At 49.2% G+C, this 26,126-nt stretch overlaps 7 protein-coding genes across 7 annotated transcripts; 1 reads left to right on the plus strand and 6 right to left on the minus strand.

Moving 5' to 3' along the window:
• Nucleotides 1-7,709: 7,709 nt before the first annotated feature.
• On the minus strand, nt 7,710-8,369 carry LTR84_011962 (uncharacterized protein; the record flags this gene model as incomplete). The annotated part of the gene is made up of 1 exon (XM_064855489.1): nt 7,710-8,369. One exon carries the CDS (start codon nt 8,367-8,369, stop codon nt 7,710-7,712), a length of 660 nt encoding a protein of 219 aa, XP_064699858.1.
• Nucleotides 8,370-10,328: 1,959 nt separating this feature from the next.
• Nucleotides 10,329-11,735, minus strand: LTR84_011963 (uncharacterized protein; the record flags this gene model as incomplete). The annotated part of the gene is made up of 2 exons (XM_064855490.1): nt 10,329-10,981; nt 11,624-11,735. 2 exons carry the CDS (start codon nt 11,733-11,735, stop codon nt 10,329-10,331), a joined length of 765 nt encoding a protein of 254 aa, XP_064699859.1.
• Nucleotides 11,736-11,992: 257 nt separating this feature from the next.
• On the minus strand, nt 11,993-12,997 carry LTR84_011964 (uncharacterized protein; the record flags this gene model as incomplete). The annotated part of the gene is made up of 1 exon (XM_064855491.1): nt 11,993-12,997. The coding sequence occupies one exon, from the start codon at nt 12,995-12,997 to the stop codon at nt 11,993-11,995; it is 1,005 nt and encodes a 334-aa protein (XP_064699860.1).
• Nucleotides 12,998-14,343: 1,346 nt separating this feature from the next.
• LTR84_011965 (uncharacterized protein) lies at nt 14,344-14,952 on the minus strand (the record flags this gene model as incomplete). The annotated part of the gene is made up of 1 exon (XM_064855492.1): nt 14,344-14,952. One exon carries the CDS (start codon nt 14,950-14,952, stop codon nt 14,344-14,346), a length of 609 nt encoding a protein of 202 aa, XP_064699861.1.
• Nucleotides 14,953-17,973: 3,021 nt separating this feature from the next.
• On the plus strand, nt 17,974-19,557 carry LTR84_011966 (uncharacterized protein; the record flags this gene model as incomplete). The annotated part of the gene is made up of 1 exon (XM_064855493.1): nt 17,974-19,557. The coding sequence occupies one exon, from the start codon at nt 17,974-17,976 to the stop codon at nt 19,555-19,557; it is 1,584 nt and encodes a 527-aa protein (XP_064699862.1).
• A 140-nt stretch (nt 19,558-19,697) lies between these two features.
• LTR84_011967 (uncharacterized protein) lies at nt 19,698-20,508 on the minus strand (the record flags this gene model as incomplete). Its single annotated transcript, XM_064855494.1, has 2 exons — nt 19,698-20,297; nt 20,347-20,508. The coding sequence occupies 2 exons, from the start codon at nt 20,506-20,508 to the stop codon at nt 19,698-19,700; spliced, it is 762 nt and encodes a 253-aa protein (XP_064699863.1).
• Nucleotides 20,509-23,802: 3,294 nt separating this feature from the next.
• LTR84_011968 (uncharacterized protein) lies at nt 23,803-24,960 on the minus strand (the record flags this gene model as incomplete). Its single annotated transcript, XM_064855495.1, has 2 exons — nt 23,803-24,485; nt 24,534-24,960. 2 exons carry the CDS (start codon nt 24,958-24,960, stop codon nt 23,803-23,805), a joined length of 1,110 nt encoding a protein of 369 aa, XP_064699864.1.
• Nucleotides 24,961-26,126: the final 1,166 nt, after the last annotated feature.

Consider the following 26,126-nt stretch of genomic DNA (forward strand, 5'->3'; position numbering starts at 1 on the left):
TGGCCATTACTCTCTAAAAATAGTTCCCGGCCACAGCTCCCACCACTCATCTATTCATGGGTTTGAGCAACATAGCATTGCCAAAATTGAAAACAAGGGCGAAGTCATGAGCTATTTATAACCGTGACCACTTTTCCTTTCTCATACAAAGGCGCTCGACCCCTCGCCCTTCCAAGTTCTCCATTGTCAGTCCACTGGAAGTGATTCACGTCAAGGACCATATCGGACACTGTGAAGGTGAAGCAGCATGCCAAGGAGACATTTGATGAAGATGTTTTCTGAAGTCACCTGTCGCCCTGTGAGCAGTCCTGCACTCGCTCTGTTAAGGTGAATTGCCCAATGCCGACTACTGTGTTCCCGCGGGAGAACGAGGATGCCCCTTCCGTAAGGGGAGTTCCAAGCGTACTCAGTGGCTTCTTTTAGGCACTGATAAGTCGTGGGATGCCGGGAGAAGCACAACAAAAAAAGCTACCTGTCAAAAGATTGCCATTGTGCCTTGGCGCGAACTTTTGGTCAGGCAATCCTTGTGCAATAATGGCCAACAGATAGGCACCCTCTTGGCATTCTCTAGGCTTACTGGCAGCGTCAGGAAGGCTCGAACCCTCGGCGCGTTCCAATTTTTGTGAAGCGGATGGTCGTTATTCTCCTCGCTGGTCAGTCGATAACTTTATTCTGTAATTTCCGCCTGCAGCGATTGACTAGAGCACATCCAATCCCCGTCGAGCCTAGTGTCCTGAGTTTATGGGTATCGGGTGAATGCCCGTGAGTTTCGTTAGGGATTTGCACCCTGTTTCCTTGCCTGGGCCACGCTCCATTAAATCCAGGATTCGCTGGGAAGGACCACGAGCTCAAAATAGCATGAGCACGTTCCATATCGTTTTCCACGTATTGTGCTCTGAAGGAATGTGCTGCTTGTGTTTGAAATGGGAACGTAGTGGTGTTGAACTATGTTGGATCCAAGGCGGCTGTCGAGTAGTTCCACGCTGGGTTTTGTTCACTAAACTCCGCAATGTGATTAGGTAATGATGAAATGGGAGAGTAGATAAATTTCCGACTGTTGCTTGTCTGCGTTGGTAGGCTTCGTGCGATGTGGGCCGGAAGAAGCGGTGCCAATCGTCCAATATAGTTACCACGACTCTCATCTCAGCTGTATGCTGTGGTGCACGCAGCAGCGCCAGAATTGAGCATCCATGGATCCATGTTTGGTCCCCTCTCCTACAGATCAGTTCCAAGGTTGCGTAAACATTTCGCGTTGCTTACTCATCCCTAGCCATCCAAACGCTTCAGAGCCCATTCATCGCAAGGGGTGATGGCGGTAACAGCCCAACACTTCCCATAGTGGAGGCAAATTCCAACGTCGAGGTGCCCGTAGCTGGAGAGGTGCCAACTTGATCTTGGTGGTCAATCCAGGAACGGGTTGGGCGTCGCCCTCTAGATTTTCAAGCCAGTACCAGGCCGTCCCTGCTATTTCACAGGCTGAAGAGGAGGTCAGGCGGAAAATAGGTTCGGTAGACTCCAACTTGCGATTCTCTGCCGAACCGGTCTGCAGAGGCGCGTGCTCATCTCTCACAGGTGCCAGGGACGCGGGATTAGTGGCGATTTGGCGCATCCACCGCTCCCCTATACTCGAGGAGTTGACTCGCGGCCTTGGTCGAACCAAGTCCTGTATGGTGTCTACCGAGAGCCAGTCAAACTCATCATCCATCACAATTTCTTGACCATCTTCCCTCATCCAACGAACGTAGAGCTTTCTTTTTGTTCCACAGACTCTTTCCACGCGTGCTATCCAATCTTCTGGGGACTCGTTCTTCACAAAAACGAACTCTCCTTTCTTGATCAGCAAGCCACGGTCTAGGCAATCAGTACGAGGTTTCGTGCTCGAAGTCTCATCTTCGCTCACAGTTGATAGAATTTCGCGTGTTATTGTATTCATCTGAAGAATGTCCACTATCCGTAGTAGGATGATATTCCGAGAAGATTTCGCTATCTTTGCCGCCAGACGACGGCCCTGAGTCGCCCGAGCCTTTATCATTGTCCGATGGTTTTCCAAGTCGCGGCCTCTTGCCATTGCCACTTCCTACCGACGTAGGCGAGTGCAAGCATTTCTTTCGCTTTTCCGGCATATCAGCCTGAGACGAACGCACATACAGACTTTTTCAGAGCGGTGGTTGTTCTAGCCTTGGAATGGCAATCTTTGTCTTTCGCTGTGCCACAGAGAACGAGGGAGTGGCAACTCGGAGGGAGAAGGCAGGAACGAGCATTGAGGACCAAGAAACGAGGCGGACACTAGCAGAGTGACGAGGATTTAAACCTCTCATCTATGAGTTGGTCAGAGACAGATGGGCATCAACGAACGCGGTGCACAAACCGGACGACCGCAAGACGCGCGGAAGCGCGGAAAGAGGATACATTTTGGACAACAGTATACCAGGTACGTGGTAGGGCTGGAACGAGAAAGTCCTCAGATCCCTATCAAAGCGCTTAAGAGGGCGGTAGGTGGTGATGTGGTGCTTGGAAGGCCTTTCGAAGGAATTCTAGGGGGGGATAGTGACTAACCTCTTGTTCTGCGGCCTTGAGGTTCAGGTGCTGGTCGTGATGCCAATTACGAGGTAGCAGATTATACCATCTGAGCTGTGCGTCAGTTGCCCCCGAAACTGGGCAGAAACGAGGCGCCATCGTGCTCGAGGGTCTTTGGATGTGGGAAAGAGCCCCAAGAACAATGCTGGCCAATAATTCAGAATTAAGCTGCCCACCGGGCCCGCCCTGCCGTGCACAATACCCACTTCTGTCCCCTTCATTCGCGCATTTAGGGGCGTCTGAGCCTCTCCCGCCTCTGGAGGGGGTCACGGTCCTTGGACCGTGGAAGTCTCAGTCCTCAAGCACCCCTCTCTTCCTTCATTAGCGCTTTCCCAATTTCAAGCAGACCATCCAGCCAGAAATAAACCGACTCACCAACCAATCTCTCTCACCTTTCGCATCTCGTCAAAGAATGCCTGCACAAGAACCACCATTACCAAATAATACTGGCCAGTTTTTCCTTTCGGAAACCATCCCTGTCGCCTGTTTATTTTCATGTCCAACTTCCAAGTCCTGTCTGTGGTTTTATCCGCATCCACATGTTCATGGCTGATTCCTGAACCCTAAATCAGACCTTCGTCTGTCCACTGGCATGCCCACCACAGGAAATCGTCATCACACCCCGTCCTCTTATCCCTCAGATTTCATCCCTGGCAGTGCTGGACGCTTCTTCCAAGTACCAGGCTCCTGATTCCGCTCCCACTTGTCGACTCTCCGTGGTGATGCGGCTTTGAATCTGATGCTTGTCCATCTCGATTCGGCCATCCACTGCCCCATCAGCTTCGTGCTGGCACGTCCATCCTCGGGGCCTCTAGTCGTTCGTTCTAAAGTCTCTTCGGACATCCGCTCTTCTTCGCATCTTTCTCTGGGGACTCGCATTTAAAGATCGGATTACCACATCATGATCCGACTTTATCTTCTTTTCAGACTTACGGCAACTTAATTCGTCTGGAGAGCCGCATTGTACCGCCTCGACCCCGCCATTTATCACTAGTTTCCACACGCTATTATCCTTATGGCGCAATACGAGCGCCTTGCACCCCGGTCTTCTTTTACACCAAAAACGACAAAACCCCCAATTTTCTTCATCCGACACCGCGGACAGCCAAGTCGAGCCGCTGTCAACTCACTTTATCATGGCGGGTCTGCCCTCGTGGCTCTGATGGTCCACGGGGTTGCAGACCAAGCTCTTCCCAATCACCAACCAAACTCCCCTTCGTTGCCGATTTTGGAACCCAATTCAATCATCAGTGTCGGAATACCATTCATCTGAACCCTTCTTTTGTTCTCTTTATCAATTTCAGTTCCTATGTCAACGGAGTGTTCATTTTTGAAGGGCTTTTGAGGTCTGACGTCTCCAGGCTGAGGCTGATATGAACATGTCTTAGGACACCAGGTACCAAACATATACCGGCGGATAGCCACGACAATTATTGTGACAACGAATCCAGATAGGACATCTTGGGTTGGCCACACACCGTTCTACGAATTGCCCACCGGGCAACGTAATATCAGCGTACACTGATGCCCGGCGTCCACGATCAAGAAGTGGAGTCCATCGATTTTGAAACAGACATTTTGAGACGAAGTCCTGGACTCTCGGAAGTAAAACCACACTTTGGTCTGGTAGAGGACAGCCCACCACCACTCGTACCCTACGATCCGATTCAAGAGTCTGGTGAGGTAGAGGAAGCGGAGAATGCGAGATCACCCAGGCGGCGTAAGAGGAGGTGGAAAGGCCGGACCCGGCTACCTGAGAGCGACAGAATACTCACTAGCTACCTAGAGAACAACCCACCCGACATCTCCAGTCATACTGGGAGACATCCTCTAGACTCACACGGTGAATCCGAGACGGGAAGAGAGTCAAATGAAATCGACGAACCATCAAATCCTGGACAGGGTCATATGAGGAGTCAGGAAAGGGTGATTCGAGATGCGCCACCGGTCGTGTGCGTGCAGTCAGTGGATTTCGTTGAAGGTGCGCCTATGGCTACCAGAAGAGATGATTTCTCTATGGTTGAATTGCCAGTGACTGTGTCTGGCAAAGCCCGACCACAGCAGAAATCATCATCCCACCCTGGACCAGAGGACAATCGAAGGAAAGAGCTCAATCTCAAACCTCCACCACTCTCGCTGGACTTACTCCGATCCCCTCGCAATTTAGGTTGTGGAGAGGAGGATTCGATTATCGAATCTCACACGTTAGGAAGATTCACGATCAAGCCTCACAATGCAGATCCAGGTGCTATCACATTACCTGCGTTATACAGATCTCCTCCACATTCCTCGTCGGCAGGGTTACCCGAGAATAGACAAACTCTGCCGTCGATAAGGCAGCTCACTATCCCATGTTTCAATGATACAGCCTCCATGAGCCTGGCAGGATTGTCCCCGAGGTGCCCACCTCACATGACTGAAACTCCGATTTCATATCTTCATTCTCCACACCAGGAACTCGGTATGTCACCCCCTGAATATCCTTCAACATATACCAGCAGTTGGCGTTCCGTGACTCGAGCTAGTTCTGCTTGTTCCGAGTACGCTACTATCCCCTCCGTCACAACTTCTACACCAGGCTCTTCTATCCACCTTACACAATCACCCCCTGCATCTCATCCAGGTTCTCTGTCTATTCTGCCAGAAAAGGGGGTTGTAAATCTCCCTTACCAGGAAGAAAAACCTCTCCATCAAAAGTCTGCCATGATTTCATCGGACTCACCAGATAACCCATTGATTCCCGGTCCATTCAGGTGTAACTTTCCAGGCTGTGTTGCGATCCCATTCCAGACCCAGTATCTGTTGAGCAGTCACATGAACGTCCACTCTAGTCAACGTCCTCATTTCTGTCCTGTTGAAGGATGTGCCAGAGGTGTAGGGGGTCAAGGTTTTAAACGGAAAAACGAAATGATCAGGTGTGTCCGACCTTAGGCTCCAACCTGATAGTCCTACTAATGCCTTTCTTCGCAGACACGGCCTTGTCCATACGTCTCCTGTGTATATCTGCCCCTTTTGTGCTGATCAACATCACAAATATCCCCGGCCGGATAATCTACAGCGTCATATCCGTACGCATCATGAAGATGCTGATCGAGATGATCCTCTACTTCGTGACGTCCTTAATCAAAGACCTGAGGGTGGAAATAGGGTTAGAAGACGACGGATGATTCCTTGAACCTGGAACTGTCCTGTTTGATCCTCCTATTTCGATTTTGCCCATCCTGTCAATACCCTTCCTTTGCGGGCGACATATTCTGGGGATTTTTCTTTTGAACTATACCACTACCTGACAAAATCCAAAGCGCAGGCCGCGCACTCACTGCATGGTACTTCATTTCATGTGTAGCACATCTGCTTTCCAAGTTCGGAAGACGTTTCATTCGAATTTTCATTTTAATTCTGTCTGTCTGTGTTCTCGATGGTCCGATTTGGCACGTTGCTACCCCGTTCGGGATTTCACATCCGGGGCATCATAATCTAGAGTTTTTCTCGTCTTCCCCTAGGGAAACATGGAACAGTACTAATTGGTGCCCTCTCTGAAACGTCGTTGCCATTCTCTGCAGAGACCGTGTGGTTGGTGGGGTGGTTAAAAGTGGGAGGGCAAGGAATCGTCAACAAAGTTCGTGCCCTTGGTGGGATGGCAGAAGGTTCTCAAGGTTTAGGTCTCAGTCAGTGATGATGTCGCCGAAAGAAAGGCATGGACACACACTTGCTACGTTCGATATTTATATTATGGAAGTCCGGAGCACTACCGTATATTGTCCATTTGGTGGAGGGACCGGATTGCGCCCAAATTCGCCTCAACAGTACACCTTGATATTGTAGTCAAACAAATACTGTAACTGAAATGAATGGCCACTGAGGCTAGGGAGGATCCTGTACATAAAATAGGCGTAGGAGTCTTCTGCTCCCATGAGTTTGGACTTACGTCTACCAGTCCATGGCGCTTGACGCAACGATTGGCTCAGGAAGGAGTGTTCTGCTGATTCGGCAGCAACGCTGAAATTTGGACAGCCACGTGAAGATCCAACAAGCAGCTTGAAATTTTGCCACGTGGCAAACCAGATTCCCGTCAAAGAGAGCAGTTGTTGTCCACAGGAATTAGAGAAGATCATCTATGGCACTCTTGGTGCGACTACGGGAGATGCCTATTTGTGTCCTACCACGAGACATCCACGGAAGTGAACCTAGGCGAACAAACATGCAGAGACTGGAGAAGGATCTCGCAAGGCGGAAGGACTACTTTTGGGGAATGCGAGGGGGATTGCGAGGAAGGATGAAGTCCTCACTGGCGTTGCAAGAAATAGAGCGAGTGGGCACGGGGTGGGAGCACGTCTGCGGAATTTGGGAGATACTTGATCCACGTAAGAACCAGTCTTTGTCCCCTTGAATTGTCTCAACATTGGCTTCATCTGCTTTGAAAGGCTCACCCGTTGACTTCTTGACTTTCTTACCAGGTCTTTCGACCAGGCCTGTCCTGGCCGCCTTTGACTCTTTCCGGCGTCGCCTCTTTGGCAACAAAGCGGCGGTTCAGCCAACCCGAGGTAACCCTTCACCTCTCACGTATTGGAACTTCCTGCCGTCCATAATCCCGTTCAGTTCGCCTTTCTTCCACGCCCCTCATCGGAAGATATACTGGTCGCTGGAGAATCTCGCTTTTCATCCTAAACACCAAAGGAAAGGTTACGGGAGCAAACTTGTTAAGGAGGTGTTAGAGATGGTGAAGAACGATCCCATGCGCGATTTACCCGTCTGCGTTGTGGTTGCAGATGGCAAGGAAGAGTTCTACAACAAGGCTGGAATCCGGTACCTCGTTGGTTGGTTAAGCAGGACAGTGGATGCGACTGGCGGTGACAACCCTTTGAGGGCGAACGGGCTGGGTGGAGGCGCTGTGCTGTGGACAAAATGAAGGTTCTGACACGCAGAATTCGCCGACCCGGCGGCAGCCTCTTTTACGAGATAGAGGAGAAAGAGCAATCTGGTCATCGCCTGAGTGGCAGTCGGCTTGTTGGTATATTCACGTTTGTTTGATTTCCCAGCGAGATCTGCAGGGCCAGCGCTATATCTCGTAATTGGTCGGCATGAGGCTCTTGTTTCATTCATGATGACTCCTAGGTGAAGACGACGTGAGCTCAAAAGTTACCGGTAATATTATGTGGAATCTGTTGACAAAAGTGTCCAGAAATATCACCGTGTAGCCAAGTTGACCCCTCCGGATACGGAACTTCAGTCATCACTTGTCCAATACTGGACTCAGTGGTCGCTGGGAATGTAAAGGATCCCACGGTTTGTGAATACATGGCAGGCTGTCCATGGAATGCCACTTGAGGTTGCGTCGAAAACGGGGACAGTAATGCTTGATGGTGGAACTGTGGTCGATCAATCGCAAATAGTAACCCATCATCGATATGATCCTCTTTGACCATCGATTCTTCATCTTCGCCGATACTGGGCGGCGGAGTGGATCCCAGTGGCCTATCATTAATTACGATTTTATTTATCGCTTTGTCACCATGGCGTCCGCTCACATGTTGGTTTGACGTTGAACCAGGTTTGTCATCGATCGTGTCGGGCACCCCGCTGCTAGGGGTGTGATCACTAGTACCTAGGATATCCAATTGTGGATCAGGTGATGCAGGAGGCGAGTCGAAGATGTCACTCAACTTCTTGCCGAGCTCAAGATCTGGATATTGAGCATGGAGACGAGTGACCAAAGCCTTGGCACGGCGATGGCGGTCTTCCAGTATTTTCGTTCGTGAAGGCCCGGGTACTTTTTGCTTGCGTGTAGACATGAATTTACATCCTGTCGGAGCGGAATGATGAGAACGTGAATAGTTGATTGTGGTTGTAGACTTACTCCTCTCAAACTCTTGGCAGGGTGTACAAGGCTGAAGACCATCACATCTGGTCTTGCGAACACGGCATTCACTACATGCCCTACTGACACGAGATAATCGAACCCGTTTTGACGTGGTAGGAGAGCTGGGGGGGCCACTATCTTCACAATCGGCCATGACAAACACAATGTTTCGGCAAATCAGCAAATGTTGAGCTGAGGGGAGAGCATCCGTCGTGAAGGAATCAATCCGGCAGGCGGGATGGAAAGAAACAACTCCAGATAGGTATGAGGGAAGAAAGACGTATTTGGGTACAATGCCTGATTCATGGGCACACAAGCTTCGAGTGTCACGTGACCAGTATGGTCTCCGTCTCTTTCGTTCATGGAAGGTGGTTGTGTGGCAAGTCAAGCTTATCTATCCTGCAAACGCGGAGCGGCTTGCTAGAATCCGTCAATGCCGCAGATGGCGACGATCCCTGCCGATTATGGCTTTAGCACCTATGCGGCGGGATTGAATCTGGCCGCAATGGTGCTAGCCTTAGCGTGGTGTTTGCGCCACCGTCAGGTTTCGGATGCCTCCGTAGCTGAAACCAGGCAGGTGCTCCTGACAGCCTGAATCATCGACGACTTGATCACCTGGGGTTCACCTAGACTTATTACCATTGGCGGCTGAGCGTAACGAAAGCATGAGCCGCTTGCAAGATGTGCTGCTCAGGAGTCTCGGATTGCCTCGAGAGGGATACGGCCATTCGCGTAATCGGATCCCACTTCAGAACACTCGGCTTTGAATTGTCCAGGCACAAGCCCATGAAATCGGCGATCATGACATCGCTAACTTTAAACTTCGGTTAATGCGGTGAGTAACCTGTCAATTGCAACCGACATATTGAAGTCATGCAAGATGGTTGAAGCGGACGCCGATCACAAGGCGGAGTGTGACTCCAGCAAGGCAGCTCGCTACCCCAATCTCCATCCTGATTTGCCCTCTGCCCCACTCTAAGGTTTACACCGCATTTAGTTGCTTCTGCCCCATGCACATGTACTTTCGCCTTCCCAGAGGAACACCTGAGCGGAGAATGTAGCCTGTGTAACATGTCCTCATCGATCGGGTGATCACTCGACATTTCGTCGTATTTATGAACAGGGCTCTCCACCAGCCGGGACTGCTAGTTCAGCGGGGGAAGACGGATGCTCGCGCCGTCGGATCTGCGAGTAGTTTAAGTTAATTCGGCCATGGCTCGATCACCGGCAGGGACTACTACTGCTACCATTACAATTCCGGCTGAGCTTTGTAAACCACCTACTTCAGGCGAGGAATAAACGACGTTGGGATATTGCATTCAGCCGTGTCTGTGTCACGATTTTGTTTTGGATAAAATTGTACCAATATTTGTGCGATGTGCTTCACCTTGAACACTCGAAGCGATGACCCCCAACTTACGCGAAATGTGATGTCGTAACAGTGTTGCTGTGCCGAACACTGTGCACGCTGAATGTGGAGAAGGTATAGCTTGCTCTTTGTGAGAAACATGGGGTCATGCATTCAGTGATTATTTTACGGGTATCATCGGTCTCTGGTGTCCAACATAAATCAGACTACATATGACTGCTCCATTTACTGTGACCTTGTGGTGTGAATTTTTGTCTTATCTCCAGAACTCCTTTGGGTGTGCGCCAGAGATTCAACAAATGAAGGAGATCCTGGTCCCGTCTCACTTTCTCTCACATGGGATGTGGACCACAGGGCAACGACAGCCATGGAGGGTGTGAGAATTGGTCGGATTTTGTCCGTCCCAAAGTCTATACATTAATACCCAAGATGAAATTTATGTTCGCGCACCTTTAGCAAGGTCGGTTTCTTGCTGAGGGTCGAGGCGACGTTGGATTCGAGGGTCTGATGATCTCGGTACTTTCATTTGCCTTGTTCCAAATCAGCCCTGGTGGGCTTGAAAAGCTCTCCGAGCAAACTGCCCATTTCTCCGGCGAAACGGATGCAGTTTGGTATTTCGACGAGCTCGTGCCACGGGATCTCGACCAATCTGATCGACCCTGCCTGGGATATCTCGCAAGACCAGCTAATCCCTGGTTGAGGCCGCCACTTGCACAGATAGCCTTGTACACCTTTGTTGATGGTCACGAGCTCTCCAATGCACGCGACCGGAAACAGCACGTAGTATGCCTCCATCATATTCTGAGTTCGATAACTTATTGCCCACAGCAACAAGACCGCCTTCATATCCCGCCACACACCATAAAGGGTTTCCTTGCTGTCCAGTTGTGTTCCATTAAGCAAGTGATATATCAAAAGCACCATTTTGTCCAGGCGAAGCCGCTTCTGATTTTGCTCGAGCTCTCTGCGCCAGACCGGGTCACATTTTGCTTTCCACTGAGTCATCCAACTGTCATCTGTGATTTGAACGAGCAGTTGATGGCCATCCCAGTCGAGCATGAGCGGCAGCTTGGGTGGCTTGCTTGCCATGGAAGGGTCTCCGCGATGACCCCAGTCAGCTGGGAACATGGCGGGCAGCTGTTGAGTAAGAGCATCAAGTGTCCACTTGCTCAGATCTAAGAATTTGTGTGGTGGCTGTGACATTCTAAACACTGGATCAAGTTGTCCTCAGGCCTGTCAAAAGTAGGAAGATGTTCTGGAGTGGCTTTGAGGCAAGGCGACTGATTGTGAGAATGTTAACCGGGTTGGACGACCCCTTTATATGTCCCTAGCGGGCGGAGCAATTCTCTTCTCTTCTGTTGTAACAGCAGTTCAGACCATAGACGTCTGAATGGGGTCGATCAAGGCAAATAGGATCTTCCCAATATTGCTGCATCCTGGGTTTCCGACGCATCCCCAAGCGTGAAGGAAGTGGAAGCAGCGCCGCTCCACAAAGACCGGACACGTCGTTAGCCGGTTGATGCTGCATGAGTCCTTTCATCCTCAGTGACTTTCCCTAGCTCCTGAGGTGGTCTGTGTTATACGTAACTACAAAGGATAAGTTTCTGTGGCGAGAAATCCTAATTACTGAACTTCGACTTCATCTAACATGGGCCTTCAATGTATAGTTAATACTTCGTGAATCGTTTCAGTGGACGGTTCAAGAACTTTGAAGACTCCTATCAAGACATCTTTGAACATCGCCGAGCTCAGACCACCTTCATGGATCTTCTGAGTATACCTAATGTCGACCTTCTTAGGGGAAACGTCCTACCGACTGATCTTGTTGGTGAACTCGGCGCCGTGCTCGGCCAAGTACACCAGGAACGGCACTTGACAGTAAATATTCTCCTCAGATCCGTCGGCTGCTGTCTGTAAAATGATACCCATGGCCAATCCATCGGTTGTCACAACTTCCACAATTAGTCCCACGTCCCAACGGGGTCATAGGACAGAGCGATTTCATTGTCCCGTGTGTCATCCTCAACCAAACCCGATTCGAAAATTCGATAATAGTCCAGCGGATAAGGGAGTCCACAGATTTCCAGAATGGAACTGTCTTCATAATACAAAGATCCAAAACGTCTGAAATTGCACGACCTTGACGACCCCTCGCAAAGCAATTTACATTGGCACTTCTTGTACCTTCACATGCTGGTCTGTACCAAGTTTGCCCAGAGATTCATCTTCTCTTTCAATTTCTTGATGTCTTCCAGCGATTTCTTGTAATCTTCATTCACGCCCTTGGCAATTGCCTCTGACTTCTTATGGTCATCGTTCAATTTCTGGATCTTTTCCTCTGATGTCTTGTAATCGGTGTTCAATTTTTTGTTCTTCCCTTTCAACTTCTTGCATTCTTCACTCACTTTCTTGAAGCTCTCCTGCAATTCCTTGTTCTTCTCCTTCAATTCCGCCAATTTTTTCGTTTGTCTACGCAGATATCGGAGTTCGGACATGAACTTTGTGGTGGTCGATAGATACTCGCGCGTGTCAGGATCGTCATTGCCACCCTCCGGTTCTGTGGTTTCCCGTTTCCGTTTCTTGGTACCAGGGGTCAATGACTCGTTGACCGGCACACTCCTCTGGCGCGGCAATCGACCCTCCAAGGCTGCCGGTTGGGACGTGTCGGCATCATGATGCATTCCCAAGTTCTCGAGCGCGGCTTGTTCGGTGACCACGGTGTGGGATTGGGTCCTCTTGCATGGGCTTGAGGTTGTAGCCGATCCTACAACATGGGGAGACCTCGGTTCGGGACGTATCCGCGATTCCCCTGCATCGCCACAGTCACCTAGGTGTTGCGATTCAGATATTCTCGCAGTATCGGCGTCAACGTCGATCGTCTCTGAGTTTGCTGCCCGTGGACTGGAATTGGTCGATGTCGCGTTCAGGTCATTGATGTATGTACGGAAAGCCTCGTCCGTCTCCTCTTCTTCGGACCGAAACAAACTGGACGATCTGGTGGACGGCAAATGCTCGGCCCCAAAATCCGACACGGCTGGTGGCGGGCTGCCTTGTTGCGCAGCATGGTGATCATCGGACTCATACTGGCATGGGAGTGTTTTCTGAAGACAGCCCGAGCATATCGGTCTTTTACGATCACATTTCCTTCGCCTCGCTCGACATTCTCCGCAGGGAATCGTTTGCTGCTTCATTGGTGGAATGTTCTCAACGATGCAATAGTGAAGGAGAGGACAAGATGTCACTCATATGCGAGTGATTTATCGGTGATCAGAAGGAAAACACTTTCATGCTCATATGGTGAACTCTTATACCGATCCGTTGAGGGGATGGTCACAAAGTCCCGGCCCTGGCCGGCGTGCTGATCTCCTGGTCTATCCCCCTGGCGCCACGGCGACACGGACCCGTTCTCGGGAGCCGCAATTTGTCTGCCTGACAAGGATGGGATGTTGAGGCGTCATAAGTGATTGGTAGTAGGCAGCTGATATCAAACCGTGACAGCCCTAGCGCCCATCACCAGATCATGACATCCACTACACACCTGAGTGGGCGATCAAATGTTGCAGAAGTGTCGTTCGTGCGTGAGTTCATGATGATAATGTCGCGGGACGTACGCGTGGGTCGAACAGTGCCACCAGAGGGCCAACAGGTCTCAAGGGGTCGGTCCTCGGAAAGTAGTGAACCGTCCACCTGCCTGCTCCGACGTCGCCATGATTCATCCTGCCTCCTGTATTCAGAGCGAAGGAAACCCCCATGACCCCGCCACATTTTTTCCAAGTCTCCACTAGATATGAGAGTCTCTTAGATTTCATCAGGCTACAAAGTCTTTTCATATTCGTCTTGAGGCACCTTCGATTGTGATATCAGTTGAATACAATGAGTCATCTGAGCCGGATCTTCAACCATAGCTTGAGTCGGGAGATGAGGCCCGTAAAAATTGATCGGTGCCAAATCGACTCGCCCTACAGTTTTTCACTACGCCCCACACCCGTGACGCGATAAATAATCATCTAGAAAGCCAATTGCTGGAAAACACATGCTCGTTTGTGTCCACCCCGCGGGAAGATTGAACCTCACAGCTCCTGGTGGTGAACCTCTTTCCAGGACATCAATGGCCCATACTTCTCAAAGGGGCGACAAGACCATCCACGGCGGCCGTGTACCACTTATGATGTTCAAATAGACCCAGAAGCCGACTTTCCAGGTAACTCTCCATCCGGGGAAGGGGAGTAGCAAATTCTTCACATAGATTCAAAAGGACTTTGGCCCTTGGATCGAGAGAATCCGTGGTCATCACACGAGCCCGGTACCACACTGATGCGAACAATGCCAATCGCCACTTTCTCATTCCTGAAAGATCTCCTCCCTCTAGCGCCCTCATGCAGAGGTCCAAACTAGGATTAGTCAGCGGTGAGTATACGGCGGCGAACAATCTTACTCTGTGCCAGTCTCGGGGTCCTTTAGCCAATGTTTCACAATCGGACCGTCTAAAGTGTCATACTTTCTATGGCATGCAAGAGCGAAGTCGTAACCAACCGAACTAATCCAGTCTATGGTCTGTAGACTGGACTGAGAACGGTTCAAGACCTTCATAGTCGTGTCGAATAAGCTTGTATCTTGGTTGTCGTCTCTTGCTTGAGTTCGAACTAACTCGCCACATTTCCTCTTTTCTCCAGTCAGCGTGCGACGATGGAACCTTCTTGAAGTGACTCACCAATAATTGAGGGGTCTTTAGTATTATGGCCTCGACCTCAGCACTCAAGGCTCGATCCTCCTCTTCGGCAGCCTCTACCTCAGTCCAACTCGCCTCGGGGTTGTTAAGGAGGACAGTCGCTTCGGTGCGAGCACGTGGGGTTAATGCTTCTAGTGATCTGAGTATCCCCTCGAACCACAACTCTCGATCATGATCCTCCACGAAATCGAAAACGAGCTCGACAACAGGGCGGAAATAACGTGGGACCAGTGTCGAATTAAATTGAGTATATAGCCCGAAAAGAATCTTTTGTTCTTCCCGATCAAATTGGTCAACGAGATGCTCAAGTGTCACGTCGGAGACTGAAGAATTCTTGATGATAGTATTGTCTGGCAACAAAGCCACTTCCGGAAAGTAAACAGTATTTAAAAGGGTCGTGAGGAGATTCTTGACCATTGATCTTGGGACCCCGGTGTCAGATATCGATATGTGTCTCGGCTAGGAAGATTAAGATCCATGGGTAACTACACTTGCGAACGTGTACTGACCATTCTGATAAAATAACACCAAACAACCTGAAAGATCAAGATGACTGGAAAGAGTCTGAGAAGAAGAAGAATGGTGGGACGTGTAGAACTAGACGACCAAAGGGTTCATGGCCATATATACTTAGGTGCATAACTTCCCATTGAAATCCGCTTACGGTCTAACTAATCTCAATTTTAGTTAGTCCATTAAGCATCAAGGTGGGCATGGCCGCCTCCGCTTCCACCGTCTGATACGGTCCAAGAACTCAACACTCCAGCGCTCTCTTCGCCACCAGAAGCGATTTCTCAGTCTCGTCCACTCTGTTTGACTTTGATCTGAAGAATTCAACCAATGCACAATGACTAGGAAAGCAACTGTGGGGGCTGATGTTCCTATTTAGGTAGCTATCAGATAATTTTCTTCTTCGTCTGCTGGTTTGAAGAGGTTCAGCCCTCGGCTGTCCCAGAGCAGGCCGAGAGTTTGACAAACCGCTAGTTTGTCAAAAATGATGAGCTTCCGGTCCGCGGTCCATACAGAGAGTGGCAAAAGTACTACCTCTTCGCCGACGCGTAGTCGAATGTGACCATCCACGACGATCCAGAATGTCAGTTGTCCTTCTCGTAATGTCCGTTTACCATCCTCGTCGAGCCAAACTTTGATAGGCCCTCGATAAAACGAGGGGAAAATCTCATGAAATATGTGTCGATAGGGTGGTGTATTGAGTTGCATAATCCACAAGTATAACGCAACACTTAATTCGCGGACGTCTTCACTCATCATAGGGTTTCCCATCGTCTTGGGGGAAAGTTGCAGGATGAACAATAGCTTGTCGGCCCTCCCTCCCGACTCCAGGACGTGACGAAGTTCTTTGTCCAGTTGGTGTCCCAATTCTTGCAGTACTTCAAGTCTGATGAGTATATTGGGTATGCTGGCCCGAAGATACCCAAGGCTCATGTCGGTCTGTATGAAATTGGGCATACTTCTTTATAGGTAGTCAATCTGTGTATGAATGACAAACTATGTTGGGAGGCAATCAGCTCTTTATCGTGGATGTTCCATGGTTGATCCAGCATTTCCTTCATAACATCCTGATCTTGGGGTGGGGTGATGTTGAGAAGGTCTGCTCCCATCTTTGGGTCCACCGGCCTTGCCATGCACAATGTAATGAAGCGACCGGTGAGACTCGCCATCGGTGATAGCTTCTACTATCGTGATCTTCCGAAGTTAGACTGAGGTATGGTTTAATCTGGATTCCTTGGGGAAGCACCTCGCAATATTTATACGTTCTCCTCGGGGAGGGTCACTCAAAACAGACGAAAGTGGTATATCCTCCAACCACCCGTAAGGTACCTTGTATCTCCGAACTTTATGTGGAGCATCGCGTACGATTTCTCGTGACCGACTCTCTGCCCGTCTTACTAGATATACCTAATCATGGGTGTCACCGTCTTCAGCATGTTGCATCGTTGGGCTCCGCAATCACATCGTTTTCGCTCTTATGCAGGGAGTTGGGATATGGTGGTGATAACTGTTCTATTCCCCCGTGGAGATTTTCCTGACTGGACGAACTATTGCCACTCGAACCGGCCTCCTGTTTAACTTGTCCAGGCCACCAATATCGGATTGCCTTTGGCATAGCCGCAAGGGTAAGTAAGAGGTTGGAGATGAGCATTTGAATCTCGCACTGGTCAGAAGATTTCGGTTGAGAATTGATGCAGGGGCTTACCGTGTAACTTTTCAGTTCGAGGTAACTGAACGGTTCATTCTGCTCGTGCAGTACATACGCCCCTAGGACCCAGACAATAGTAATGATGGTAGCCGAAAGAATCAAGTCGTAGACCAGTGCAATTCCCAGAGGCGTTTCATCTTTCCTCCAATTCCACCATCCCCACCATCTTCGCGTCCGACGAGCGGGATCGAATTCGGGATCGAATTCCATGAGTAAACGGATAGCGCAGACCATTCGAACGAGGCATGCGAGCGTCACGTCTGCAGAAAACAACCGCAGCCCAAGTTTGTGACCACTAAAGATATTCCATTAATTACGTGCCCGAGGCATTGACGGACAACGTACACGAGGGTGAAGGTAACACACAACCCCAGCGTAGACGCCACCCAGATTAATAATGACAGTAATCCAAGCAATAGCCGAGTCGTGGTGTACAGGTAGCGCCTCCAAATGACGCCAGTGAAGCTGAATACCTAACATAAATTAGAACGCGATCTGCACGAGGTTGGATGAACATACCCCTAGTGACGCTGCCCACAAGTATGCAACACGGACGAGCTGAATGGTGGCCGTCAGAGCCCATTGACGTATAACCGCCACAAGGACCGTGAATGCTAGAGCCGTGAGGCTTAAATCTCCAGCAGCACGACTAATCTTCTCAGAGGATTGTTTGACCCAACGGCCAAATGGTATCGGCTCCGTCGAGTTAGTCTTGTTCTTCCAGGCGGATCGAACGGTACCGATGGATGCTAGCAAGGGGATGGAGGTTAGCATCAAGGTAATAATATTGAGAATCATGCAGATGAGCATTGGTGCTTCCATGATGGACAACACACGACAGTCGGGCGCTGAGTGACAAGGCAACCAGTGGGCTTCTGCATGGTTATATGTGCAGTGAGGTGCAGAATCAAGAATCACGTCGAGGCGGAGTGCAGGTCCATTTCTGTCTCCCACCATACTTAGACCATAGCATGTCTTTCACTGCGACAAGGCCGCCACCGACCAATGATATTTATTTCGTCACCGTGGCGGAATAAATATCATTGGTCGGTGTGGTGTGATAGCCGGGGTGGCTACGGAGCCATGCTCTCATGATTGGGTGAACGCGGATCCCATCTTCACGCTAATATGTTGTAATCCATCTGCAGTCTCTCTCACTCCGGTCCGAATCGTTCTTCCTTTTCATTCCACCGCTGTTCCCACACCCTCTCCCTACCATCATGGTCAGGATCCAAGCCTGTGACGCTCTGGCCCGAGTTCAATGCCTCACTCCCCTCGAGGTGCGTTCGAATGTGCAGCTCGCTATCCACACCTTCCAGGCTTTGGCAAATATACTGGCATCGGTCTTCGACCATGTCCCTGCCACGGGCAATCCGGCGCTGGATGTTCTACTACAACCGACTGGACAAGTTCCAGCACCGCCAAAGTATAGGAGTATCGCTCCTGCTACCAATGAACCATTGGAAGCTTTATTTTCGTCTTCTGCGCAGGTTGCTGTCGTCGACGTGGTCAACATACCCTCCCTCACGACATCGATTCAAGCCTCTCCAGTACGACGAGGCTCCCAGGGCCATCCCCAAACTGTGGAGATCGAACCCAAGAAGAAGCCCAACACGGCGCGACACGAGAGCGCGTATCGCAATGCTCGTGAGAACACTCAGAGGTGGCTGCGCGAGAAAAGGCGAGTTAGGATCAAGGAGACGCTCACTCGACGTATCACTGAATATCCGCCTGCTCGAGCCGCGGCGGATCTAATTGACAATAAGAAAGCTAGATTCGCTCGTCTTGAGGGCATGTTTGGAGCAATGCTCATCGCCGAAGAGTACGACGACTTCAGGCGGAAGCAACACGAAATCCAACGCAGTTGTCTGATCGACGGACGAGGCGCGCTTCCAGCTGTGTTTGACCAATATGCAGAGCACAGAGGCATATCTGACATCAAAAGCCTACCCGATATCAACAAATTCGGGGAAACTTTGCTCGAAATCTGGAAAACCTTCCCAACTCAGCTTGGTATTCTCGTTCTAGTGAGCCGGATTTCGACTCTTCGAAAACTGAGTGCCAGGGACGCAAAGCGGTTGAAGGCACTTGTTGACGGTGATGAAGCTGTTGGGCGTGTATCGTCACGGCTGAGTGCCTCCGTTCTGGGAGCGAGGGAAGGCTATCAAAAGGTCGCGGAACGATTGTGGTCCAGAGAAAAAATAAATACTACAATGAGTGACATCAAGAAGTGTATGAATCAAGACGAACTTCAGCCGAACGACGCACAGCACGGAGGATGTCAAGCCGAGCCTGAAGGATGTGAGACAGAAATCAGTGAAGTGAGTATACAGCCTGCTGAGCGTCGTCGTCAGGATGGGAACAATAGAACCTCAAATGAAAGTTCATTTACCCCAACAAATGACTCGCCCGACGCACAAACTACGGCGTCTCGCCTGACGATTCATCCCGATAGCGAGAGTTCAAGTGCCAACATGAGAAACACTTCACTAGTGGTCACACCTCAAGCTAGTGTGGGTATCATGCCATTTGTCGACGGACGATGCATGTATGGGACTGGTGATGAATTTGTGCAGAACGAGGCCTATATTGCTCCAACACCCGGCCTTGCGTCCACTATCATTAACTCACTTCACACAAACGCAAGGAAAGACGTAAATATTGCAACAACCAGTCCTGATTTAGATCATTGGGCCTGGTCTGCGGATTTCGGTTCCTTCGATAATATCCTCCTGGATGCAGGAGGTATGGATTTCACAATGCTCGACTCGATCGATGGAGGTATGGAATTTCTGAACCGATAAGGGAAACTACATGCTCGATGGATGAGAATTAGGAACCGTGCTATCATTGATGATCATGGCCAGCTGGTGTCTTGCTAGCCATACCAGCCCTTTGTCTCTGCCATCGACAAGTGTTGATATAGCAATAACTGGTGTTACTCCTAGACATTCTTTTCGATCTGATGCTCAACTCGCTCGCCGTGGCATCGCATCGTGAGCAATGGAATTCCACCGGCTAGTATCTCGATGAATTCTCGTTCTTTAAGCACGAGAATGTCGCCTACACTGAGGGTCCGTGGCTGGATAGACGATCGATGCTGCTCAGTCATCCTCCAGGTCACCACACGCCGTGGTTGGCCGAGGGCTTGGAGAAGTGTATGTTGCCTGTCGCGCAGTTTCTGTGGTAGCCTAGATTCTAGAGGTGCATTATCTTCTGATGGTTTGTTGTTGCTCAGTGGTTGTTCGTGTGTCCTACAAGGCTCTGAGGCACCAACATTTGCTTCTTCACCAGTCGCTTGAGGTGACGGGGTTTCGGCAGCAATATCGCCATCATTGAGATTTGGACCCGTACTATCAACCTCTTTTGGTGTCTCGGAAACTGGATCCTTCAAGGGTGGAGGTTCCAAAACGATTGATACTCCAACTTGATTCTTTCCAGGCCACATCATCCCCCTCTTTTCGATACAAATGATATGCGCCGGACTCCCGCGGCTTAAGCCTGATAGTCCGTCACTTTCAGCCGCCCGAGAGATTCCCGGAAACTTTGATGCCAAATTAGCTAGTTTTCTTGAAATATGTTTGTAAGCGTACCAACTCCGCATAGTAGTGATCAAGTAGTGCTGTCTCTTCCGGGCTGGGTGAAGACGATGTCATCCATATCTGTCGTTCTGGTACAGGGCGCATGTCTTCGATGGGGATAGGAACTTTGACGGCGAGCTCCCGAATTTCATGTGAGGCTTCGATGATGTACATATTGAGAACAGGACAGACAAAAATAAGCGTGGATTAACCTCGAAGCAAAGTTGAGGGAATAAACATCACTTTATATAATGAGCAGATTTGCACGCGTGTCATATATTAGAACGACGTACCAGATCTACTTTGTTGATTCGGTACTCTCTTGTCCACTACCAGAGTTTTCCGTCGATGATAAAGCTTGAGGCATGGGAGACTGGTACTCGCGGGGTAAATGGTGCGATATAATTGTCACGTGAGTGTGGTCAATCCGCCAAGACGATACATGAAAAATATTTGCTGCTTTATAGGCGTAGTGCCAGCCTTGCCGACTATCCCATGTCACCCTTACAACGAGTATACGGAATCCTGGATCAAGACACCCAACTGAATTCATATCATGTAAATCACAAAGCCTAGGATCTCCTATGTTCAACATCTTGTTGTCGAAGGATCCACAATTTCCTTGTGAAGATGGTGTATCCTCTTTCTCGGACAAAGCCTTGTACTACTAGCTTTGGTCAACAATGGTTTCATAGAGGACAATAGATGATTACTTCACTTGCGATCTCCTCGATGCTCCCCCAGGAAATCCATACCACCCCCTGTTATTTGGTGATTTCCCTCGGACTCTCTGTTGCGCTCCCTGGCAGATTGTTCCGTGTGTGACTGGTCGCCATTCACTTTCGGGCGAACATTTGTTGCTTGTCCAGGTTGCCTAGGAGGACTTTTAGGAGGATTAGTCTGATTACTTGACATTTCAACCAAGGTTTCAAAGAATAGTGAGACAGGAAAGGCTGAGTAGAAGAGGGGTGAACGGAATCTAGAGGTACGTTCAGGATGGGGGAAGTGGACGATCTTATACTTGTCGACGGAGCTAATTGTGAGTCCTCTTTTGTTGTCTCCTCTCCTTCTCCATTGTGCGCTTCTGGTGTCCTTCTTGACCAATACGATCCCATGTCGATGACCTTAACCCTAGCTTCACATTGATTCGTAGCGTTTGTTTGAACAACGCCAAAGACGAATAGATCACCATGGGTCTACATCAATCCACGATATCACAGGTACTGGCTCAGGTCGACCAACGCGGCATGATCTTTGCGAGAGCTTGACCTGGAACGACCGCATTGGAGAAACTCATCCCCTGGCAGTGAGGCTTGCGTCCGTTCGCTCTTTGATGCAAGTTTATCAGAACGGGTACGATGGCGGAGCATAATGGTGGCTAACGGAACGCGATGAACATAGGCTAAGACTTATGCATCAATATTTATTTTCCAGCTGAAACCATGTATTGTATCCTTGTTCGACTAAAAGGATACCTTTCCGGCAGCCACCTGGCCAGGCTAGTAGAGACCGACGTGCAATCTACACGTTTACTATTGGAGAGGTACTACATGTACAGTCCCTAGTTCGAAGCTCCACGAAGTTACCTTGCGAATCCGTTGTTCAGTACGCCTGCGTCTTCAAGGATTCTGGATTGCGAGTACGGACGGTCTTGTACTGGTCGATGTGGCTGACTGTATGACGATCTCCGTCCCTCCTTTGCCATTGTTTGCTTCTTGTTGCTCTTCTCAACCAATACGGGAGCCTGTCGATGACTGTGATGCTGGCTTCACATTTTGTCCTAGCATTGTATGTACATCGAGGCTTCCTCAGCGGACCACTCGGTCACAGTGGGTCTCTGCCAAACGAAAAATTACAGGTACCAATTGATATCGATCAATATGGCATAACCCCATGCGAGAGGTCAACCTGGAACGATCGCATTGGAGGAACCGTTCCGTTCGTCGGTGAGGCTTGCATCTATTCACTCCTTGATGCACACTTATCAGAACGGAAACGACAGCGGAGCATAGTGGTGGCCAACGGAATGCGATGCCCATAGACCAATACTCATGCATCAATACCTTGTTTCTGGCTGAGAACATATAGTACCCTTGTTCGACTAAAAGAATACCTTTTCTGCAGCCACCCGGCCATACTAGTACAGAATCGCGCTGCACTTTGTAAATATGCACATCTACTATTGGAGAGGTACCACATATTCAACAGGGTGCCTCTCTAGCCACATAACCCGACTAGTTTGTGCGTGTTCAGGGCGTGCATGTACCTCTCGTCCTTACACATACGAACACGCAGTAAGGCGCTCTATTTTATGGCTACACTAAGCCTCCTTGTCCCTAAAGCTTCCACCTGTGTTGCTCATACTTATTCTTCACTAGATTCCTCCTGTTTTAATGGTAGCAGTAGGTGCTCGCCATTGATGTTGTGTTAATATCAGTGTGGTCACGTGATGTACGTGTGTGGGGCCAATGGGATGAGCCTACTTTGGCGAACATTTGAGATTCCCCAAGATAGCAAAGAGAAAACGTACCTCTCACAACCCTGTCTTTCACAAAATGCCTTTCACAACCCTACTTTTCACAACCCTGCCTTTCACGACACATCACAACCCTACCTTTCACAACCCTGCCTTTCCCAACCCTGTCTTTCACAACCCTGCCTTTCACAATCCCACCCATTTGCTAACTGCGGAGCGCCCGTGGATCCCTCAAATTTGGTGCGTGGTCATGAGCTACCCTCTCTAGCCTAGCGTCTATCATGAGGGTGCTTTTCACTCACCAGTGGCAAGTGTGCGCGTTTTGCAACCTTGTTGGCTCAAAAATCACGTTTTGATGCCCAACTTCTTACACAGAATCAATCACGTGTGCATTCCCCACCCAGAAACCCCTCCCCATTAATGATTTCTCACGACCTCCTGCTCTGATTTGGGGCACGACCTAGAAACGCTTTCAACATGTCAGCATCAAAAAACTCTAGATGCGCAGCAGGCGTTTAGCTGTCGAAATGTGCGCGTGTGTCGTGACATTGTACTCATAACCTCTAGTCGACTTACAGGAATATCGATATTTTCAGAAGCACACCATAAAGAACAGTCACAACACTTCAACACCTTAATTTGTGCAGATAATCCTTCACTGAAGTGTCAAAATAGGTCCTGATGGTTCGTACCAGCTCCTTTTACGCAATTGCATCTAACTTGTGTCTTAGTCGTTCACCGTTGAGAGCCTCGAACAACCCACTGATTTCAGTGAAGCCCAGAAAACTCCGAAGTGGATTGAAGGGAAAGGTCAAAAAGTGTGGTGGAGTTCCTGCTTTATCCATGTCTTTCCGAATGGCAAAAAAGATCCCTCACATACATATACCACATGTGACGGGCAAGGAACAATACCTAGAGGCATAGAGCTATATTTTGGTGGCCAAGGGGGACGAGTGAAGACAATATGACAGAACGAAGAATGAGGCACCATCTCATCGAAGTCTGAGTTTGTCCGCTATCAGAGTGCCCTCCCTCAGTCCCAGGGACAAAAAGACAATTGCCACATCGTTGGCTCCTTGTGAAATCACCATCGATATGCACTCCGTGGTGTCATGTCCCAGCTTGGCTTCGACCTGATATGGAGGACTCGCCATGACGGCGGCATAGGTCTCGAGGCCAAACATGGATGAGATGATATCATGCCGACAACCTCGTAAAGTGAACTTGGGGTTGGGCACTACTCTCGCACCACCAGGCAGACAAATATACCGAAGCCCTTCTGTGGTTTCCAAATGTGCATTAAATAATTCTTTGGCCATATGCTCTACTTTGTTAGCCGTGATCTCTAGTGCCATTTGACACTCTATCATGGTCGTAACTCGAGCGTCTGGGAATGTCATTGAGATGGTAGCGACAAATGCATTCTCGTTGCTGGGGTCCTGTATTCTCCTGATTGCTTTTGAAAGATATGGCGGAAAAAATTTGCCGATTTCTGCAAGTGACCCATTGACCACTTCTTGTTCTGTTCCAGTGAACATGTCGGAGGAGAGGTATACCAGGCGCTGCCCTTGGGGTGAGCGATCAATAGAAAGGTATACTGCGCTGGATGATGCAGCAGGCGGGCTCGGCATGTCCCCAGATGTTGTCGGCAAGCTGCCTTCGCAATCTGTTGTACCTGAGAGATGTGAATAAGGACAGTTGATACATTTTCAGAAATGCTTACGTCGCCTTTTGTTTTGTTGCAATATGTCATTTTGAGACTCTTTAATCAGTTTTTCATACACATTTTGCATTCTGTCCCTCACTCTCGTTTCAGTACTGCTCGCAACTGCACCTGCCAACGCCTTCCGGTATTCCGCAGGCGTAGCCTCCAGCTCGTTAATCAGCGTGCTGAAAGCCGCTTTGCCCCTAAAATGGCTTTGCTTTTCTGCATTTTGTTTCACGAGGATATAGGCCAGCCAGGCATTAAAACCTCCCGCGTCAAGGAAGAGTCTTGCCGTAGAGTCTTGCGCAGCCTTCTGTACGTCCTGCCATGATTGGAGATATCCGTTTGGTAGTCGTTCGTTCTCTTTGAGTTGCTTAGAAAAGAGTATTATATGGTCAGGATTTACTCCAGTGCTGCTAATGGCAACCTGCGTATCATCTTCCATGGTCTCTCGTCGTGCATTAAGTTTCAACGTAGCCTGTAATGCTACCGCAAAACTTTCATAGCCTACTACGTGGTTAGACAAGGTAAGGTGCTTGCAAGCGTAGGAAAGATGGAAATGTAGAACAAGGGGGAGAGGTGGGAAAGCTGGAAAGCTGGAAAAGGTAGGAAAGTTGGAAAAGGTAGGAAAGCTGGAAAAGGTAGGAAAGAGTTTGAAGGAAGAAGGGCAGCTTTTACAAGTCATGGCAAACCTTGGCTTAAATCTGACACTTTGGGTGCAGCAAGGGGGAAGCTCCTGCTATTTTCTTCCACGTGTCATCAGTCTAACGTGTTTTGGCCTAACGCCTCGATTCGACCTGAAATTCCTAGTCTGGTAATGCAAGGTCCTGTCGCTGACGTGTCAAGAACCATTACATTCGATTGGCTATAGGATTCCTTCCTGCTCAACTCAGCACGTCGGCGGTTTTCATGACTGTTGGTGTGAAGTACTATATGAAGAGTCTAGATGACAAAAGGACTTATAAATTCCTCAATTCCGTTCTGTTGTAGAATCATCGTCTCAATTCACTACCCTTCTGCCAACTTCCACGAACAAACTAGTCTTTCCCAGCAGAAACTTCCTCAGTATGTGTTCTAAGGATGTCGCCACGAAAATTTATGAGTGCGGTGACCGGGTCACGGAGGATTTCAACTTCAAATCATGTAAAGATATGACTGCTCAAGGACATAAGGTCAAGGTCACAACTCTAGGTTCAAACAGGGTTAAAGGGAAATGTGGGAAGGTCAACTGCACAAATCCCTAGGCCGTTTGTCCTCGTAAGTTATGCGAGGGAACAAGTTCTCTTCCCATGGCTAACCCGATCTTTAGCTTAACCACCTCTATGTTTAACGCTGGACTATGGAGTATTTTTTCGAATCTAGAAATCAGCCGTTGAATCTATACTTAGTAACCTAAGCGAGCTAATGAAAGCAACGGATGAGATCTTGTCTATTTTGTGTACAAATTTAATCTCTAGAATTCTAGGACCCCCTTTCCATCAAATTACTGGCGTTGTTGTCAAACAAAATAGGCATATTGGCTAGCGCCGCAGGTTTCTAGCAGATTGAGATTTTAGTGAATCACGTGTTGAGAGGTTAGTATACGCTAAATAAGTCTTAGTGCCAATACTT

The sequence above is a fragment of the Exophiala bonariae genome (genome assembly GCF_035927105.1).
Source record: "Exophiala bonariae strain CCFEE 5792 chromosome Unknown scaffold_63, whole genome shotgun sequence".
Lineage (NCBI taxonomy): Eukaryota > Fungi > Ascomycota > Eurotiomycetes > Chaetothyriales > Herpotrichiellaceae > Exophiala > Exophiala bonariae.